The sequence below is a fragment of the Gorilla gorilla genome, chromosome 11 (genome assembly GCF_029281585.2).
Source record: "Gorilla gorilla gorilla isolate KB3781 chromosome 11, NHGRI_mGorGor1-v2.1_pri, whole genome shotgun sequence".
NCBI lineage: Eukaryota > Metazoa > Chordata > Mammalia > Primates > Hominidae > Gorilla > Gorilla gorilla.
This window is the reverse complement of record NC_073235.2, coordinates 125,365,904-125,387,151: the sequence shown is the minus strand read 5'-3', so window position 1 is coordinate 125,387,151 and position 21,248 is coordinate 125,365,904. Positions and strand designations below refer to the sequence as shown.

The 21,248-nt window shown below is 41.7% G+C and overlaps 2 protein-coding genes and 1 non-coding gene across 3 annotated transcripts in view; 2 read left to right on the top strand and 1 right to left on the bottom strand.

Moving 5' to 3' along the window:
* MOGAT1 (monoacylglycerol O-acyltransferase 1) overlaps window positions 1–21,248 on the bottom strand; it is a 37,306-nt gene that overhangs the window by 4,364 nt on the left and 11,694 nt on the right. The window contains exons 2-5 of the mRNA XM_004033274.4: window positions 17,601–17,779; window positions 16,654–16,858; window positions 11,605–11,779; window positions 10,853–11,052 (exon numbers count right to left, since the gene is read on the bottom strand). Of these exons, the coding sequence (XP_004033322.3) occupies window positions 10,853–11,052; window positions 11,605–11,779; window positions 16,654–16,858; window positions 17,601–17,779 (759 nt within the window). The remainder of the gene's footprint in view (window positions 1–10,852; window positions 11,053–11,604; window positions 11,780–16,653; window positions 16,859–17,600; window positions 17,780–21,248) is intronic.
* Window positions 5,819–6,326, top strand: LOC134756682 (small ribosomal subunit protein eS17-like). Its single transcript, XM_063695239.1, has one exon. The coding sequence runs from the start codon at window positions 5,841–5,843 to the stop codon at window positions 6,246–6,248; it is 408 nt and encodes a 135-aa protein (XP_063551309.1). The 5' UTR covers window positions 5,819–5,840; the 3' UTR covers window positions 6,249–6,326.
* Window positions 8,146–8,250, top strand: LOC115933888 (small nucleolar RNA U13). The gene has a single exon (XR_004069731.2). It is a non-coding gene; the product is annotated as a small nucleolar RNA U13 (small nucleolar RNA).

Below are 21,248 nucleotides of genomic sequence, written 5' to 3'. Positions count from 1 at the left end.
ACTTCAAGGAATGGGCTCCAGCCAAAAGACAGAGAGATGAGGACATTGAGGTATCCATGCACCCTCTTGGCTCTCAGACAGTCACTTCACCTTCTGCAAAAGGGAGGACAGATGGAGAGAATAGCTGATCAGGACCTTGGCTCTGAGGGCCCCTAGCTTGCTTCAAATCCTAGCCCTATTGTCAGAGGCACTGGAATCAGTGCCACTCCACCTTGAATAGGGGCTGGGTAAAATAAGGCTGAGACCTACTGGGCTGCATTCCCAGATGGTTAAGGCATCCTAAGTCATAGGATGAGATAGGAGGTTGGCACAAGATACAAGTCACAAAGACCTTGCTGATAAAACAGGTTGCAGTAAAGAAGTCGGCCAAAACCCACCAAAACCAAGATGGCAACGTATGACCTCTGGTCATCCTCGCTGCCACACTCCCATTAGTACCATGACATTTACAAATGCCATGGCAACGTCAGGAAGTTACCCTCTATGGTCTAAAAAGGGGAAGCATAAGTAATCCACCCTTTGTTTCACATATAATCAAGAAATAACAAAAAAAAAAACCATGCTCTGTTTACGGAGTGGCCATTCTTTTATTCCTTTACTTTCCTAATAAACTTGCTTTCATTTTATGGACTTGCCCTGAATTCTTTCTTGTGTGAGATCCAAGGGCCTTCTCTTGGGGTATGAATCCGGACCCCTCTCCTGTAACACTATCATAACCTACCCCAATCCCTTAGGCCCAACATTCAATTACTTGGGGTCTCAGCCTGCATCAAAGACCTGATGAATTATAAGCTTTCATCACATTTTACTCTTACTTATCATGAGAGCTCAAGGTCCTCATCTGTGAAACCAGTATAATAAACATCCCTGCCATACCCAACTCCAGTGTTGTGAGGGTCAAATAAAAAGATCTACTTGGAATTGTTCCATACTGAGTTATTGCAAATTGGGATACTCTTTTTTTTTTTTTTGGAGACGGAGTCTCGCTTCGTCGCCCAGGCTGGAGTGCAGTGGCGTGATCTCTGCTCACTGCAAGCTCCGCCTCCAGGCTTCACGCTGTTCTCCTGCCTCAGCCTCCCGAGTAGCTGGGACTACAGCCGTCCACCACCACGCCCGGCTAATTTTTTGTATTTTTAGTAGAGACGGGGTTTCACCCTGTTAGCCAGGATGGTCTCGATCTCCTGACCTCGTGATCCACCCGCCTCGGCCTCCCAAAGTGCTGGGATTACAAGCGTGAGACACCGCGCCCGGCCGGGATACTCTTAAAAGGGTCCCTGGAGCCCTAGAAGGCCAGAATTTTCTCTCTCCACAGAAAGATCATTTTAGTACTAAGGAGAAGAAAAAACATTTTCAACATAAGACTAAGTTGAAACTTCTGCAAAACTCCCTTTTTACAAAACAAAGGGGGAAAAAACTCAGCTGCATCAGGCTGCTCTTAGAAATAGAATTCCTTGCCCTGGAAAAAAAGCTGCCAACGCCTACTTGTGACAGAGTCAGGAATCATAGCTTTTGTTTATGTTTCACTGCTTTTTATAGCTGGTATGCTCAACTGCTCCATTTTCCAATTCCATCCAACAATTCAAGATTAGTTATGCATGTATTGCCTTACACAGCTATCTTGCTTCAGTTTCTACAGTGCTATGCTGTACCTAAGACGAGGGAGCTTTGTGGGCTTGTGGTATACACAGCTGGAAAAGCATTTAGAAGTGGGCATTATTTTTTTTCTCGTGGAGGCAACCAGTAGATTATTCATAGCAAAAAAAAAAAAAAAAATCTTTGTTTTACTATTCTGTAATTGTAAAGATTCTGTAGAGTTGATTGTTCTAATAGTCTCATGCAGGAATTACTCTCCAAGATGCTACATAGCTGTATATTAGAGAAAAAACAGGCAGGGGCTGTGTGGCCGACAAGGGTTAAAAGGAGCAGGAACCTGGGTGTCAGATGAAGCCGGAACACAAATCAGGGCTCGCCCGTGGCTTATGGTGGAGGCTCAAAAGATGCCCAATGTCAGCTTGTGTACATGTGAGTATGTATAGGTCCACACACAGACACACTCACTCATGAACATTCATTGACCACTTGATATGTTGTCCTGGGTACTGAAAGGTGGAAGAATATGCCACCCTAAAATATGCCACTTTGGCACAGAGATTATTTTGAGCTAAAGGCACTAAAAACAAACAAACAAACAAAAAACAAAACAAACAAACAAAAAAACCCTCACGTACAAGAAGGGCACTCTAACCTCCCCTTTTCTTCCTGAAAGCAGGAAACAAAATTCCTCTGTAGCATATGCCCTCCCTATAGTAGGAAGGAAGGAACGTTATCACCAGAGATGTGGAGACAGGCCAAGAGAAATCTGTTCAGACCTTATTAAAATAACTCTTATCTTCCTTTAGTCTCCCCATTTACTGCAGCTGTTTTTCCACAATTGCCTTTCTTTGTTCAACCTCATATATAAACTCAGCCCTTGCCCTTCTCTGGGTCTTCATTTTCTTATGGGGGGTTCCCACATACTTGCAAAAATCTGCATGCTTTTCTCCTGTTGGTTGATGTCAACTTCATTCTCAGGCCCAGCCAGTGACCCTAAGAGGCTAGAGGTAAAGTTTTGCCTCCCCTACAACACCATGTTTGTGCCCTTAACATTATTTCCTTTAATCTCTTTAATTTTACAGTGAAAAATTAAGTTTCCCTTTCTTTATTTTTTTAAAAATATTTTACGAAATCCCTTACTTAGTCAGTTTTTTGTTTGTTTGTTTGTTTTTTGTGTTTTTTTTTTTTTTTTGAGACAGAGTCTTGCTCTGTTGCCCAGGCTGGAGTGCATGGCTGGAGTGACTGCAACCTCCACCTCCCAGATTCAGTCTGCTTTTTTCCCATCAGAATATAAAAGTGACTTGAAACACAGTGGATTACTTTTGTCCTCATGTGGTTTCAAACTAGTTTTATTTAAATAAAATGCATTCCCTTACCTATCTTTTTTATTGAAAAAAAAGTCAAACCTTCAGAAGGAATACAAGAAGCACTTGCCTACCGCCATCTAGATGCAGCAATTTCTAGCATTTTGTGCACGTGTGCACACATATGTGTGTATATACATGTGCATTATTATTTCTATTTTTGTGGAGCCATTTGAAAGTAAGTTGTGGACATCAATGATTCAATCATGTGAATCATCCCTAAATATTTCTGCAGTATTACTTAAAAACAAGAACAATGTCCTATATAACAACACCATTATTATACTCAAGAAATGTAACCTCTTTACAATATTATTTTGTGCTTAATCCAAATTCAAACTTTATCAGTCACCTCAATATCGTTCATAGTTGTTTTCCCATCAATCTACAACAGCTGTTGTGTTGTATGTCTCTGAGGACCCCCTCCCTCTTGTCTCTTATGACACTGATATTTTTAAAGAGTCCAGGCCAGTTGTTCTGTACAATGTCCCACAATCTGGATTTGTCTGATTATTTCCTCATGATTTGATTCAGATGAACATTTTGGCAAGTTACTTACACAGGGAACTAGAAACACATTTGAAAGCTCTCAACAAGCTAGGCAGGAGGCCTTTACTCCATTTACCAACCTGCATTTGCCTAGCACCTGGAGTCTAGACTGCCTTCCCATGTATCATGACATTTAATCCCCATAATATCCCTGTGAGAAGACAGAATAATTTTAACGGTCTCTTCTTTCATAGTTGTAAACTCTGAGGTTCAGAGAAGATAAATGAAACATTCAAAGTCGCTCAGAGTCAGACCTCAAACCCATACCACTTCCTTCTGTACATCCAGCTGCTGCATAATAAATGCCTCTTAATGCCAAGATCAATCTCTATGTGGCCAGCGCTGGAGCATCAGCCACAAGCCATCAGGGCACGCCTATGGATGGAAAGAACACCCTCCTTTCCCCTCCCCTCCCATGCCCACCCCTCTTTCCTCTTTATCTCTCTCTCTTTCTTCTTTCTCTTTCCTTCCCGCCTTCCTTCCTTTCTTCTCTCCCTTCCTCCCTCCCTCCCTCCCTCCCTTCTTTCTTTCTTTTTCTTTCTTTCTTTTCTTTCTTTCTCTTTCTTTCTTTTCTTTCTTCTCTCTTTCTTTCTCTTTCTTTCTTTTCCCTTCCTTCCTTCCATCCCTCCCCACTCTCTCTCTTTCTTTCTTTTTCCTTCCTTCCTTCCTTTCTCTCCTCTCTTTCTTTCTTTATTTTTCTCTCTCTCTCTCTTTCTTTCTTTCTCTTTCCTTCCTTCCTTCCTCTTTTCCTTTCCTTTCTTTCCCTCTTTAATTCCTTTTATCTCTCTCTCTCTCTCTTTCTCTCTCCTCCTCCTCCTCTCTCTCTCTCTCTTTTTCTCTCTTTCTTTCGAGACAGTCTCACTCTGTCACCCAGGCTGGAGTGCAGTGGCACGATCTCCACTCACTTCAACCTCTACCTCCCAGGTTCAAGTGATTCTCATGCCTCTTCCTCCCAACTAGCTGGGATTACAGGCGTGAGCCACCGCGGCCAGCCATGGGAAACTATTAAAGGATGGAGAATCCAGGCTTCTCTGGACACCTGTGAGAGGATTTAGCTAAGGTGATGATTTGGGATAAATCCAACTAATACTGAGTGAGTTGATGTTTATCTTATGACGTAAGGTAGCACTTACTTAAGTTAATAAAGTAGGAGAGGGAGCAGAGGGACCACAAAATAACTTGCCGCTCTGAGATGTTGCCTGAATCCTTCCTGGGGTAGGACAGGGAGAATTCACGTCAGGGAGTCAGCAATGAAGCCACACTGCATTTCAAGTGCATGATTTAAAATAGAAATGAACACAGTCATTTACATCACTGTTTCAGCCTTATATTGTGTTTTATTCTCTGTGGCATTTGATTGACACATGGCTTTACTTTTTTTATGGAATTGTAAATGTTCTATCCTCCACTTGTGTTTTTTCAAGTAAATAAAAGTCTTTAAATACAGTCTTGAGGGTCTAGTTCACACAAATCGAGATGCTCTACATTATGGACTCCCATTCTTATACCTTAAGATCATAGCAGGTCAGTCTTTATGAAACATATACAAAACATATTCTTAGCTTGAGTTTTTAAATGTTTGAAACAACAACAGGATATTGAGGATGATACAGACTACTAATCATTGTAACTGTTTGCAGGGTAAGTAGAGGGAGGGACTGAAGCAATTTCCCCCTTTCTGAATGTTTAAGAGAAGCACATTGGACAAGTATGAGTGAAAACAAGTTAATACAGTTGCAGTTTTCCAGTCTTGACAACTAATTCAGATTCAGTAATTCCATTCAACCCTTGACTGATGATTATTTGTCAGTAGAGGTATAACTGTGCGATATCAAATGGCAAACCATTTAAAAAGTAAAAAAGCTTAACCAGGTGACAAGTGCAATCATTTAAGCCTACAGACTACGCTTGCTTTCAGCATCAACAGCTTATTTCATGTGAGCATATGGTTACATTTCATTAAACTTTTAGTTCCTAATATCATGCCTTACAATTTCCTTTATATCATCCCCGAAGCTAACAATAGTACTTTGCACGTAAGAGATCAAAAATGGTTAATGAATGTTATGCCAAAAAAGTAACCAGCTTATCTTGAACAATACCATTGCAAACTTAAATTTATCTCAAAATTCCCATTACCCTAACTGATCAAGTCTGTTAACATTCCATTGTATTAATTAAACAGCATTTAAGAATAATGTCATGTGAAATCCATTTCTGCTCCAGTTTTTCAGTTAATACCAGCTCTCGAATACTCAGCAAGACACCATCTCGTAAAAGGAAGAAATATTAAGAAATATCTCCCGACAGCTCTTTTACCAAGGACCCGCCAACATGGGCCGCGTTCGCACCAAAACCGTGAAGAAGGCGGCCCGGGTCATCATAGAAAAGTACTACACGCGCCTGGGCAACGACTTCCACACGAACAAGCGCGTGTGCGAGGAGATCGTCATTATCCCCAGCAAAAAGCTCCGCAACAAGATAGCAGGCTATGTCACGCATCTGATGAAGCGAATTCAGAGAGGCCCAGTAAGAGGTATCTCCATCAAGCTGCAGGAGGAGGAGAGAGAAAGGAGAGACAATTATGTTCCTGAGGTCTCAGCCTTGGATCAGGAGATAATTGAAGTAGATCCTGACACTAAGGAAATGCTGAAGCTTTTGGACTTCGGCAGTCTGTCCAACCTTCAGGTCACTCAGCCTACAGTTGGGATGAATTTCAAAACGCCTTGGGGACCTGTTTGAATTTTTTCTGTAGTGCTGTATTATTTTCAATAAATCTGGCACAACAGCAAAAAAAAAAAAAAAAAAAAAAAAAAGAAATATCTCCCAACAGAAGCTGGGCACGGTGTCTCACGCCTGTAATCCCAGCACTTTGGGAGGCTGAGATGGGCGGATCACAAGGTCAGGAGATCAAGACCATCCTGGCTAACACAGTGAAACTCCGTCTCTACTAAAAATACAAAACAAAGTAGCCGGGCATGGTGGCGGGCACCTGTAGTCGCAGCTACTCAAGAGGCTGAGGCAGGAGAATGGCCTGAATCCAGGAGGCGGAGCTTGCAGTGAGCAGAGATTGCGCCACTGCACTCCCGCCTGGGTGACATAGTGAGACTCCGTCTCAAAAAAAAAAAAAAAAAAAGAAATATCTCCCAACAGGTAAAATCTCCTCCAGCCCAGAACATGAAGCTTGCAGAAAGTCTGAAGCACGTGGCTGAAAAACTCTGTCATGAGCTCTGCAACAAAGCTGGAGTACACAGGTGCAACCTATGTCCAGAAAAATAGGTGTATGGGGACAAATGCTACCAGTTCTATAAAGATAGCAAAAGTTGGCCGGGAGCGGTGGCTCATGCCTGTAATCCCAGTACTTTGGGAGGCTGAGGCAGGCAGATCACGAGGTCAAGAGATCGAGACCATTCTGGCCAACATGATGAAACCCTGTCTGTACTAAAAATACAAAAATTAGCTGGGCGTGGTAGCGCATGCCTGTAGTCCCAGCTACTTGGGAGCCTGAGGCAGGAGAATTGCTTGAACCTGGGAGGCCGAGGTTGCAGTGAGCAGAGATCGTGCCACTGCACTCCAGCCTGGTGACAGAGTGACACTCCGTCTCAAAAAAAAAAAAAAAAAGTGAAAGTTGGCAAAAATGTAAATATATCTGCATTGCTAAGAACTCTACCATCCAAAGATAAACACACAAGAAATGCTGGAGTTTGCTGTGTCTCAAAGCTACTCTGAGTTTTTCTACTCTTATCGGACAGGGCTCTTCCATCCGGGCAATGGCAAGGCCTGGCTATGGAAGGATGGAACTCCTTACTCTTCTGAACTCTTTGATATTATAATAGATGGCACTACCCTAAGAAGCAGAGGCTGTGTGGCCATCCTCAATGGAAAGGCTTTCTCAAAGAACTGCTGAGAGTTGAGGTGGTATGTGTGTGAGAGGAGGGTGGCAATGGTGAAGCCAGAGACCCTCCATTAGCCTCCCTGAACCATTAGGTGAAGGTGATTGACTCTCCAGCTGCGACTACCAACAACAGAGTAGGAAAGTGAGGCCAGTGCAAGGGCTACTTGAGACACTGGGAAATGGAACATAAGCAGGAAAGACTATCTCTCTGACTAGTACAAGATGGGATCTCATGTTTCCTGTTCAGGATCACCAGCATTTCCGAGATAGGGTCCATACACATATTTACCAGTCACAAGAAGTCCTGTTTATATGCCACCAACCAGCCTCAGAAATCCATAATGTTATCTACCTTCTTGGCTTAGAGATAACATTTAGCTTTCTTTCTTCTCAACATCTAATGTCACCTCCCTGTTTCCATGTCACCTCCCTGTTTCCATGTCACCCTTAAACCTGGGGGATCGAGAAACTTTTTGAAGTAGAGGAAATACATGGAAGTAACATCTTTTGTCCTGACGGTCAACTAGTCCATGAGAAGTTAGCAATCACTCCCCAGATTGTACCACCAAATGCACAAGGAATCCTTATTTTATTTCAGTTCATGCTATTCATTTTCCAATCTCTCACTAAAAACCCCATCTGCTATGTCTATGACCTGCTTCCCTACAGGGATGTCTCTTGTCATAAGAATCTCAATGTCTTATAAACATATGTTCCTGTGTCCATTAAGAGTCTGATAATTCGGTCCTTCTATAGTTCATGAGCATGAGGATTGGGTGCTCACGGGCACGTGTGAAATGTGCCACCCTCTGAACCTTGTTACAACATCGGCACATTACCCATCTGACCTGAAGGAAAAAAAAAAGATTCTGTACAGGCGGTGGCTCACGCCTGTAATCCCAGCACTTTGGGAGGCTGAGGCGGGTGGATCACCTGAGGTCGGGAGTTCGAGACCAGCCTGGCCAACATAGTGAAACTCTGTCTCTACTAAAAATACAAAAAATTAGCTGAGTGTGGTGGTGCATGCCTCTAATCCCAGCTACTTGGGAGGCTGAGGCAGGAGAATTGCTTGAGCCCAGGAGGCAGAGGTTGCAGATCATGCCATTGCACTCTGGCCTGGATGACAAGAGTGCAACTCCATCTCAAAAAAAAAAAAAAAAAAAAGATTCTGATAATTGTCTCCCTTCCACAGGAATTTCTCCCAGGAAAGAAATATATCCCCAACTCAGTTCCATATCAGAATTACTCTCCTCAATATTCCCTTCAGAGAGATTGAAAACCAGAAAAAAAGTCACTCCTCATGTGCGTCTGCAATGGTTTTATTTCAGTTCCTATTTTCTTCCATTTGACCCACATTTATACCTTTCAGATACTTAAGATTTAATAATAATAAACGTAATTACTGTGGGAAAAAATAATGTCATGTGATTGCATATTAAATGGAAAGCACTTATAAACTGATGGTAGTAAAATCCTAGCCTAGCAAAACAGACCTAAAACAATATTTGACTATATTTGAATTTTACTTAATGGGCTATCCATGGTGAACATATTACTTCCAGCTTCATAATATGTTTATAGTTTTAGTAATTCTGCTATTAGTGCCTGGCTCAGCACATTCTCATTTTAGCTCTCCAATCCTCTTCCAATCTGAGGGAGCTAAATACTTTGCTCCTGGGTTTTTTGTTTTTGTTTTTGTTTTTCTAAGATAGGGTCTTGATCTGTCACCCAGGCTATAGTGTCATGGCACAATCATAGCTCACTCCAACCTCCAACTCCTGGGCTCAAGTGCTCCTTCTTCCACAGCCTCCCAAAGCACTGGGATTACAAGCACATGCCATGGTGCCCCGCTAATTTTTAAAATTTTTAGTAGAGATGAGGTCCAGCTTTGTTGCCAGTCTGGTCTCGAACTCCTGGGCTCAGGCATTCCTCCTGTCTCAGCCTCCCAAAGTGCTAGGAATACAGGTGTGTGCCACCACACTTGGCCAACTCCTCAGTATTTTTATCAACATGGTCTTCACCCTCCTCCCTCAACTGGATTCTCCCAAACATGCAGCTTTTTAAAATAAAATGAGTCTAATTAAGAGTCAGAATCAACAAGGAATGCAAATAAATCAGCAAGAACAAAACAAACAATCCCATCAAAAAGGGCTAAGGACATGAATAGACAATTCTGAAAAGAAGATATACAAATGGTCAACAAACGTATGAAAAAATGCTCAACATCACTAATGATCAGGGAAATGTAAATCAAAATCATAATGCGATACCACCTTACTCCTACAAAAATGGCCATAATCAAAAATTCAAAAAATAATAGATGTTGGTGTGGATGCAGTGAAAAGGGAACACTTTCACACTGCTGGTAGGAATGTGAACTAGTACAACCGCTAGGGAAAACTGTAGACATTCCTTAAAGAACTAAAAGTAGAACTACCATTTGATCTAGCAATCCCACTACTGGGTATCTACCCTGAGGAAAAGAAGTCATTATACGAAAAATATACTTGCACATACATGTTTATAGCAGAACAATTTGCAATTGCAAAAATATGGAACCAGCCCAAATGCCCATCATTGAGTGGATAAGGAAATTGTGATATATGTATATAAACATCATGAACTACTACTTAGCCATAAGAAGTAATGAAATAATGGCATTTTCAGCAACCTGGATGGAATTGGAAACCATTATTCTAAGTGAAGTAACTCAGGAATGGAAAACCAAACATCGTATGTTCTCACTCATAAGTGGGAGCTAAGCTATGAGGACACAAAGGCATTAAGAATGATGCAATGGACTTTGGGGACTCGGGGGAAAGAGTGGAAGAGGGGTGAGGGATAAAAGACTACATATTGGGTAGAGTATACACTGCTCCAGTGATGGGTGCACCAAAATCTCAGAAATCACAACTAAAGAATTTATTCATGTAACCAAACACCATCTGTTCCCCAAAAACCTACTGAAATAAAAAAAAAGTCTATAGCAGAATAGCAGAATATATATAAAATAGCTAGCTGCAAAAAAAAGCTTTTGCTATAGAAACTGATGCTTATGTGAACTGAACATAATGAGGACACTTATCATACAGAAATGTTCATCTATCTGTAAACTCTGATATGACTTGTCATCAAAGAATTGCTACGCTATAATTGGCTGGCACAGAGAAATAGATTCATTATAGAGTATTAGAAACTTTATTTTGAAAATTGGATTTTACTTGTAGTGCAATAGCAGTATTCTTGAAAGTAATCAATTCCTATTCTAGTGGAAAATGTAGTCATTTCATAAATAAAAGGAATACCAGAAACAAAACTCAAATAACATCTACAGGATTATTGTTTCAGGAAGTTCTTACTCAAAGCCACTTCCCTTGCATTAGCACCTCAATCAATAACAAGAAACATTGCTTAAAGTAAGCTAATAGTTGTAGTTATTTTATGTACATACCAACAGTGTGGATGGCTTTCCTATAGGGCATTACGCCAAAATTGTACTGAAAAACTCCCCTGGCATGAAACAGGGGCAAAGCAAACCCCATGATCTTGTGTAGTTTGTTCTGAACAGTTCTAATCCATGATCCTTCAGGGTTGTCAGTTTGTTTAAACAGTTCATTTTCACCAAAAGAAACCACTGGGACCAGAGAGGCGCTGCAATAACAAAGGGGACGGGTGAGAATTTTCAATGAAAAGGATTCAAATAATTTATTCTGTTTAGCTGACTCTTGCAACAACTTCTGAAAAATTTTTTAAATGTGCCCAAGCCTTCCTATATTGCTAACTTCACGTTCATTGAAACTGTCTTAAACTTGACATTCTTTAGGGAGGAATTTCAGCAGGCTAGCCATTGACAGGATTTTATTCTATAGAAAATTAGGGTTCCAGGAAACTTCTCTTTTATCTATAGCTTTGGCCACTGTTGATTTGGCTGGAAAATTACACTGTATATATAGAATGTTGGTGTTTGTTGTTGTTCTCGTTGTTTTGCTTTTAGAGTTAAGTTTAATTGCTGAATGTCATGGCATTGAGCTACTGTAGTAAAAAGGTCATATTCCATTCCCCAAGAACATCCACACCTGCTTTTACTGTCAGATCGATTTGGAGGAGGTCTTTAAGGGCTAGAAAATCACCTTACTTCTTCGTGGTTTGTTTAATAATGTCTTAACTTTTCTGACCCCCTACTTTGTACAAAAAGCCACTTACCCATGGGTCAAAGCAATTTTAACAAATCCTTTCCACTGGCGGATGAACAGAGTGAACTTTCCAGGATGAGCATCCAGTGATTCTTTTGCACCCCCAAGGACAATGACAGAGATGTTTCCACCTCCCTCCTTGCTTACCATGTAGGACACACTTTTCTTGGAAACTGAAACCAGCCCTTAGTGAATAAAACAAAAAGTAACTAGTTATCCTTTTCTAACAATATTACAATGTTTTATCATAATATTCCATGACAATAGTAAACATTTAACAAAATTTCCTACACTGCTTACCTTTGGACCACTTTGTAAGCTTGTAATTTTTCATAGCCAAATCTTTAGTAATGTATTCTATTAATAAGTTAACATTTTGGCAGGTAATGGGCTAGGTCTTTAAAATGTCATTCAGTCATTACTAGGTCTACCACTTGTTTGTTTAGGTAGGTTGTGCACTGCTGAACTCTAGAGGACACCATTTATATTGCATTCTAAGTAAAAGGATCCCCTGCCCCTGGAGTTGTTCAGTGCACAACCTGCACAGCTGTATGTGGTGGCCTTGATATTTATCATGGCGAATTTTTACACAGAACCAAAAAGTATATTCTCCAAGAGGCTGCAGTGGATTTTCTGAATATATAATGGCCTGTTTTCAGATATTCTATATGGATCATTATTTTCCAAACCTGGATTTATAATATAAATGTGATATCGTTTGACTGTGCCCCCACCTAAATCTCACCTTGAATTGCAACTCCCACAATTCCTTCATGTCATGGAAGGGACCAAGTTGGAGGTAACTGACTCGTGGGGGCAGGTCTTTCTCATGCTGTTCTCATGATAGTGAATAAGTCCCATGAGATCTGATTGTTTCATAAAGAGGAGTTTCCCTGCACAAGCTCTCTCTTCGCCTGCCGCCATCCATGTAAGACATGACTTGCTTCTCCTTGCCTTCCACCATGATTATGAGGCCTCCCCAGCCATGTAGAACTGTAAGTCTTTCAAACCTCTTTTTCTTCCCAGTCTTGGATATGTCTTTATCAGCAGTGTGAAAACGAACTAATACAAAATGGTTAAAAAAAAAAAAAAATCAAGACATTTGACAACCTAGATCACTTGCCAGATCTCTACATGTTTCCAATAAGTATAGTCTGACTTTGGTAAATTGTTCATTTAAAACAGTTAGATAATTGTTCGGTCTGTATTTCAGGCTTTCCCATGTAAAAATAACTTAAAAGATTCCTCTTCAGATTTCACATGTTCTACATACTCTTGGAGGAAAATATAGGAAAGAATAAAGACAAAAATACAAACCAATCTTGAACTACATTTCAGAAATAATCACTTTTTAATGTCTTATGTTTCTTTCCATTCTGGGTTTTATCCATTTTTATTTAGTCATAACAGAAAGTGTTAGACAGGCTTTATAAAGACATAGCATATCTCATCACTTGAAGAAAATGGTATACTAATTTTACTCTGGGTTTCTATTATGGGAGGAATTATGACAGGATTCTGAATGACCAACTGCCCTCTTAAGAGGCAGAGGATGCTGGGTTAGAGGTAGAGAGCCTGAGCCTGCCTAGATGGGTTTGAACCTTCACTGAGGTCAAGACATGCCATTCTGCTCTGTGTGAACCTGAGTGAGAGTTGGGTGCATCTCTTCCACCAGGAAGAGGGCCTCTTGGGTTTCCACACCCCTGGCTCTCCTAGCTTGCCTCTGGCCACTTCTCCGTTTTCCCTCAGGCTCCTTGTCTTCAGGCCATCCTTCAATGCTGCTATTTCTTAGGGGTCCTTCCTTATCTCTCTTGTCCTCTAACCTCATCTACACCCATGGATTCAACTACCATTTATGTATGCTGAGTTCTCCCAAATCCATCTGTCAGGAGATCTTCCTCCTGAGGTTCCAGGCCCATATCTCCAAATGCCCAATTGACAGCTCTACAGTGACAGCTCTAAGACACCTCAAACTACACATCTCCAAACCGAATGCATTAAATTCTCCCTTAAAGTTGTCCCTCTTCCAACATTATTTATCAAGGTGAATGGGACCATCATCTATCTGGTCAAAACACAGCTTCTTCCATATGTAGCCACATTCTCCTTTCTTAGCCACCACATTGACTGATCATTCATTCATTTAAAAGCATTTATTGAGCACCTGCTACTGGCCAGGTACTGGGCTAAGTATTGATAATAATGACAAAATAGTTACTGACTTCATGAGGATGAATCAATCACTAAGTCTTAGAGACTGTATCAGATATTTTTGATATTAATCTCCTCTTCTGTATCTCCAGTGCCATTGCCACTGTTAGCTTAGCCCTTATCACCTCTCCCTTCATCACTCAACAGGCCGCTTCCATCATCAGTCTCCAGGCCTACCTGTCTGTAACCGCGTTCCAAGCTGCTGCCTGAATTATCTTTCTATCACACCAAATCCATCAGATCCCTCCTTTGCTCAAAATCCCTCCAAGTTCCCCATGGCTTATCTACAAGATAAAATCTAAAGTCCTCTGTATGATATATAAGGCTGTTGTGATCTGATTCTGTTACCTGTCCAGCCTTAAGGGGTAAACAGAAAGAAGTATGAACCTGAAACGCAGTTGGCTCTGGCTGACACCTGATAGGCATAGATACACCCAAAATGGGACAAGAGGAATGGGTTGGAGGTGGGATTTAAAAGGACTTACAGATGCAGAATCCTATTGGGTAAGAGCAAAACAGACTGCTGTCAACAAAGGCCCTCTGAAGCCCTATGGTTCCTTACTACGTGAGGTCTGGTGCCTATGTCTGTCAGTCTTTCACACCCAGAGAGGCAGCCACTTGGGCAGGCACGGTGGAGAGGGGCAGCCTTGGACCAAGGGCTGTCCTAGGAAGCTGGTTCTGGGAAGTATAGATAATTCCTTAGACTTAGAAACAAGGATAGTCCAAACCTCCACTGGCTGAAAGTTTGAGTATTTCTATTTACCTTTTAAGGAACTGAAGGTTGTACCACAGAAAACAATTCATGATGTCAGAAACCAGTGATTGCTGGGCGCAGTGGCGAATGCCTGTAATCCCAGCGCTTTGGGAGGCCGAGGTGGGCGGATCACCTGAGGTCAGGAGTTCTTGACCAGCCTGGCTAACATGGTGAAACCCCGTTTCTACTAAAAATACAAAAAAATTAGCCCGGCATGGTGGTGCACGCCTGTAATCCCAGCTGCTCGGGAGGCTGAGGCAGGAGAATCACTTGAACCAGGGAGGCAGAGGTCGCAGTGAGCCAAGATCACGCCATCGCACTCCCCAGCCTGGGCAACAAGAGCGAAACTCGGTCTCAAAAAAAAAAAAAAAAAAAAAAAAAAAAGAAACCAGGGATTGCAAACAGCTTTCCTCTCCAAAGCCAACTCTAGTAAACTGCAGTGGCTGTAGGGGCACTATACGGAGAAAGACTCTAAGATGGAGTATATGTGTCTGATAAGGCTATGGAGAAGGGGGTACCTACATCTCTTGTCCATGAATTTGCCAAACCTGCTCTTAACTATACGACTCAAACTCACCTGCGGCAATGCTTTGAATAAGCAAACATTACACTTTAAATATGTTTCTGTGCTTTTGTGAAATTTAAACATTTTTCTCGGTAATTGTCTTCCTTTTATAAAACTCTAACACAATGTATGCAAAACAAGGAAGAGAAGTAATTCCCCCCCCACCCCACCTTTGGTGGTTAAGAGGGGGATAGTGCACCCTCTGCAGGCCAGATGCCGGATCTTCCGGTAGCTTGGAGGGTTTAGTGCGCCCTCTAGTGTGCCCTCTGGACCAGGCTGGACTTTGAAAACAACCTGAAAACTCAGCGGTGAATTCTGGTACTTGGGTGCTCAGTGATATCCTACCAGGTATATAATGACGGTAGTGACTTGAGAGATTAATAGGACGTAATAAAAGTCTAGAAGACCATGAACAATTCTTTTTTTTTCTTTCTTTCTTTTTTGAGACGGAGTCTCGCTCTGTCGCCCGGGCTGGAGTGCAGTGGCAAAATGTTGGCTCACTGCAACCTCCACCTCCTGGGTTCAAGCAGTTCCCCCACCTCAGCCTCCTGCGTAGCTGGGATTACAGGCGCCCACTACCATGCCCTAATTTTTGTATTTTTAGTAGAGACGGGGTTTCACTATGTTGGCAAGGCTGGTCTCGAACTCCTGACCTCAAGTGATTCGGCCCACCTCGGCCTCCCAAAGTGCTGAGATAACAGGTGTGAGCCACTGCCCTCGTCTCTTTTTATTTTTTTTTTAATTGTGATTGGGTCTCGCTCTGTCACCCAGACTGGAGTGCAGGGGCACCATCTCCGGTCACTGCAGCCTTGACCTCCCAAGCTCAGGTGATCCTTCCACCTCAGCCTCCTGAGTAGTTGGGACTACAGATGTGTGCCACCATGCCCAGCTAATTTTTGCATTTTTTGTAGAGACAGGGTTTTGCCATGTGGCCCAAGCTGGTCTCAACCTCCGGGGCTCAAGAGATCTGCCCGCCTCAGTCTCCTAAAGTGCTGGGATTACAGGCGTGAGCCACTGCGCCCGGCCTGGACTCTTATTTCTGAGCCAAGTTATTTTTCATCTAGGAAGACAGCAAGTTGAATATGTTTAGTTTTATCACTGCTGTTACTTCAAGACACAATGAAAGACGTTTTCCATTTCTAGTATTCGTAACAGCATGCATGGTGCCTCTCCAAGGGTGTGATTTGTCACTTACTTGATCCATGATTTCTTTTTCTACATCTGAATACACAAACTGCATTCATTACTTTATTTGATCATTGTGTTAATATTCATTGAACATTTCTATGTTCCAGGCACCATGCTGGATACTTGGGATGGAACAGAAAAGAAGACACAGTTTGTATTTCTGCCACTTACAGTCCAGTGGGGGAGGGCAGGAAACACCCAGACACCATAGGAAGTGCCAGATGAGGATAAAACAGGTTTTACTCTAAGAGACCATAAACACACATGGGCCTGGGAGGGAATGTTCTGTGTGCTCCTGCTACCCCAAAGCACTGTGGAAACAGTGATCTGCCATCACTTACCAACACTCATCACATATTCTCGAAAGACAGGACACCAGAACCAAAGTGGCAGCACGTGAAGATATGAAGTAAAGCCAGGAAACAGGTCCTTGAAGTCAGAATAATTTATAGAAAAATTCCCAAAGGCTCCAACTGCCATTATTCCATGGGGGTGAAACCCAAATATATAGTTGTGACTTGGATCCAAATCTTGAGTTTTGATGAGCTACAGCATATTCATATTGAGATTTAAAAAAAAAGAAACTTCCCTTATTATTTTCCAATGAGAAACAAAAGGACTAGTTTTTATGTCAAGAGAAAATGGAGAACATGACTTATTTTTGTTCCCTGGGTTGGAGCTGTTTCCAAATTTCTAAACTATCTTCTGAGCCCAGATCTCTTTATATATAGCCTTCTAGATTTTGTCAAGTCAGCTTACAGTTCATTTAGTAATTGGAACCAAATTGCAGCCTTTCTCCCTGCTATGGTTTGAATGTGTCCCTCAAAAGTAAGTGTTTAAAAACTTAATCCCCAATGCAATGGTGTTGGGAGGTGGGGCCTAATGAGAGGTAATTAGGAATGAAAGCAGAGTGAATGGATTAACGCCATTATCACAGAAGTGGGTTTGTTATCTTGGGAGTGAGTTCCTTATAAAGGAATGAATTCAACCCCCTCTTGCTCTTTCTTGCCCTCTCCTGCCCTTCCACCTTGTGCTATGGGCTGATGCAGCAGGAAGGCTCTTGCCAGATGCCAGCATCTTTGGTATCTTGCCAGATCCCAGCCTCCACAACTGTGAGAAAAAAATTTGTTTTCTTTATAAATTACCTAGTCTTTGGTATTCTGTTACAGCAGCACAAAACAGACTAAGACATCCCCTCTGAAAAAGAAGCTTGAGATATATGTGATGAAAACAAATTTCCACTCTTTTCCTAAATCAAAATAATACTTTATAAAACAACTGTACTCACATGAATTGGAAAATAGTCCTTAAAGTGTTTCCAAAGAGTCCAATTTTTGATCCAGCTGGATCTCCTGCCTCCTCGCTCTGGGGTATGCCAGTCAAAGTAAAGCCACATCAAATAAGGGATGTAAAGGAACGAATAGTTGTGTATGATCAGCATCACAGTGATTCCAATGGACATCGGCCCTGTAAGAAAAGAAAAAGTCTCATGGAATCAGTCTGTTAGTATCTGCTCACTGCAGTGGCCCATGGCAGGGGGATTAATACATATAAGATATGTCAAACTGAGCCTCAGTTCAGGTAAGGTAATATAACAAGACAGTGATGACACAGTATTATTTAACATTTATTGGGTGTTTACTATATGCCAGGCATTGTGTTATGGACCCTGCCAAGGTATTTTTATTTAATCCTCGTATAGCCACATACCAATAAAGTAGCCACAGTACTCTTTATTTTTGAAGGGGGAGGTGGAAAGAATGGATATAGAAACACCAAGCCATAATGTTCTTTTTAAAAAACAGAGAATGGAAGCTTATCGAGGGGTTAAGTGAGTTGCCCAAGCCACACAGCATATAAGTGGTTGATCTGTCTGATTTTAAGGTCTAACTACTTAGTCATAGCTTTACATTGGCTCCCCTATGTGAACATATGGAAGAATCATCACCGACAGGAGGGATGTAGAGAATTTCCTACTACAGGAAATTCCATCTTCCTACCTTGACCAAGCAGCCATTATTCATGTGCCCACAAAAAGGGCACATTCTAGCAACAAACTTCATTTTCAGGAACTCTACTGTCAGAGACAGAAATAGCAAAGGTGGGACTCTTCAGATCTTAGCATGCATCACTTCTTGCAACATGTGATAATGAGAGAGCAATCCTAATTGTTTATGCACCTAATAACATAGCTTCAAAATACACGGGGCAAAAACTGTCAGAACTTGACTTGGGTGATAGTGACAAGAATGGTTACCTTCAAGTAACACATGAAGCTCAGCTATACATTTTTTAAATGTCTATGTTATATACTACAATTAAAAAATTATGAAAAGAGAAACATGCTAACAAGAGAATGTACATGAAGACATAAAGCCTGGCAAATAGCAAATCTTCACTAAATGTCAGCTACTATGACTTTAAGGAATGCTGTTGCTGCTTTCTCTTCTATAACACACTGCAGTCTCCAATCTAGGGTTCATTTCCACCCCCAAACTCTTATCTACTGCCAATCAACTTTGTTAAAGACAACCCTGTCCCCAAATGATCCACCAAAGTATCTGAGAAATAGCGTTTAATCTGTTATTGAAATATATACATATATACTGACATACATGTTTTACCAAAAACAGAACATTTATTTATATTTTTTTCTTTCTTTCTTGTTCTTTCTTTTTTTGAGATGGAGTCTTGCTCTGTTGCCCACACTAGAGTGCATGGGTGCAATCTTGGCTCACTGCAGCCTCCGCCTCCTGGGTTCAAGCGATTCTCCTGCCTCAGCCTTCCAGGTAGCAAGGATTACAGGCGCGCACCACCACGCCTAGCTAATTTTTGTATTTTTTAGTAGAGACAGGGTTTTGCCATGTTGGCCAGGCTGGTCTCAAACTCCTGACCTCAAGTGATCCACCCGTCTCAGCCTCCCAAAGTGTTGGGATTACAGGTGTCAGCCACCGCACCTGGACTATTTATATTTCTTGATACATATAAATCAATAAATTTCTCAGATATATCATTGAACCCAGTCAGGAAACTGACTTGCTGCTCTCTCCAGAGTTGGTTAAATGTTAAAAGACTGGATGAAAGGTTAAGGTAGCATGTGTCCTCCACACCTCTGTGGGGTATCCTGTTACCTTCTGGACCCACCAGAAAAGCTTCCATGAGTCCAAAGCACGCTGTAAAGAGTGCCCTCTGCCCTCATTCCTACCAGGATCATTCCATTTTGCTTCCTCTGCTTTCTTCTGTCCAGATCTGAGTACTGATGATTTGCCACTATTGGTTAGTTTTCTGTTTATTTTGGTAAGATGTGCAAAAAAATGACAGGAAACACGTGGGCCTCATTCTTTTGTACTCAAAGTTTGATCAGATAAGCTACAGTGAAATAGGGCAGGGAAAGAATAGTTATTGAGTGGAGAACGATTATCCTTCACTGTATATAGGGCATCTCATTTATTCCTCTTTGAAACCCCAAGGTACACGTTACTGCCCCATTTTACAGTTGTAGAAACTGAGGCTGAGGGAATTTGAGCATCCAAAGGATTTGCAGCTGGATCTGCCTAATCCTTAAACCCATGCACTTTTTCACAAAGCCACGCTATCCTCCAGCTAATGGTAATAACACTGTAGACTAACTTATTACAGGTGCTTAAGCAGGTTCGTAAGCATAAAGAAGCAGGCAAGTGGGAGGTTCTGTTTTCCTTTCTACAAAGATGGAAAAACTGACACCAAAAGGAAACTGACCTAATTTTAATCATAGAGTGAGCCAGGAACAGATCCAAAAATAATGTCCCCAAGCTACTAATTCGATATTTCACTAACCGAACCCTGGCTACCTGAATACATGCTGCATATCTCTTTAATGCTCATTACATGTTTTACATCAAAAGAAGAAAACACAGCCGGGCACAGTGGCTCGTGACTGTAATCCCAGCACTTTGGGAGGCTGAGGTGGGTGGATACCTGAGGTCAGGAATTTGAGACCAGCCTGGCCAACATGGAGAAACCCCGTCTCTACTAAAAATACAAAAATTGGTAGGGTGTGGTGGTGGGCGCCTGTAATCCCAGCTATTTGGGAGGATGAGGCAGGAGAATCGCTTAAACCCAAGAGACGGAGGTTGTAGTGAGCCGAGATCGCACCATTGCACTCCAGGCTGGGCAACAAAGAGAGAGACTCCTCTCAAAAAAAAAAAAAAAAAAAAAAAAAAGAAGAAGAAGAAGAAAACACTATAAAAACTAGGTGACTAGATAACCTCTATTTTCTATTGTTGTCTCATTAAGCAATTCAGGGTAATTTGATTCTTCTAAATTGGAGTTCAAAGAGAAGAGGAAGATACAAAGGTCTACGCTGTTACATTGTGCAGCTCTCGAAACTTACGTTGATAACTTTAAAAGTTGTCTAGATTCACAAACCAAGTTGAGTTGAAGGCCTGAATTTTAGCTGGGTTGATTTATCTCTATTCTGGATTAAAAACCACAACTTGGCTTCCTATCAATGGCACTCTATTTTCACTTAGCTCTCATAGATTCTACTTTCTCCAGATTGTTGAGGAAGCTGTCCCTCACTCACTTTTTTTTTTGAAACGGAGTCTCACTTTTTTGCCCAGACTGGAGTGCAGTGGTGTGATCTCGGCTCACTGAACCTCCACCTCCCGGGTTCAAGTGATTCTCCTGCCTCAGCCTCACAAGTAGCTGGGATTACAGGCACGTGCCACTATGGCTGCTTAATTTTTGTATTTTTCGTAGAGGCGGGGTTTCGCCATGTTTGCCAGGCTGGTCTAGAACTCCTGACCTCAGGTGATCCACCCACCTCAGCCTCCCAAAGTGCTGGGATTACAAGCGTGAGCCACTGCGCCCGGTCCTTTTTTTTTTTTTTTAATTTAAGTGAAATTCACATAACATAAAAAACCAGCAATTTTAAAGAGAACACTCTGGTGGCATT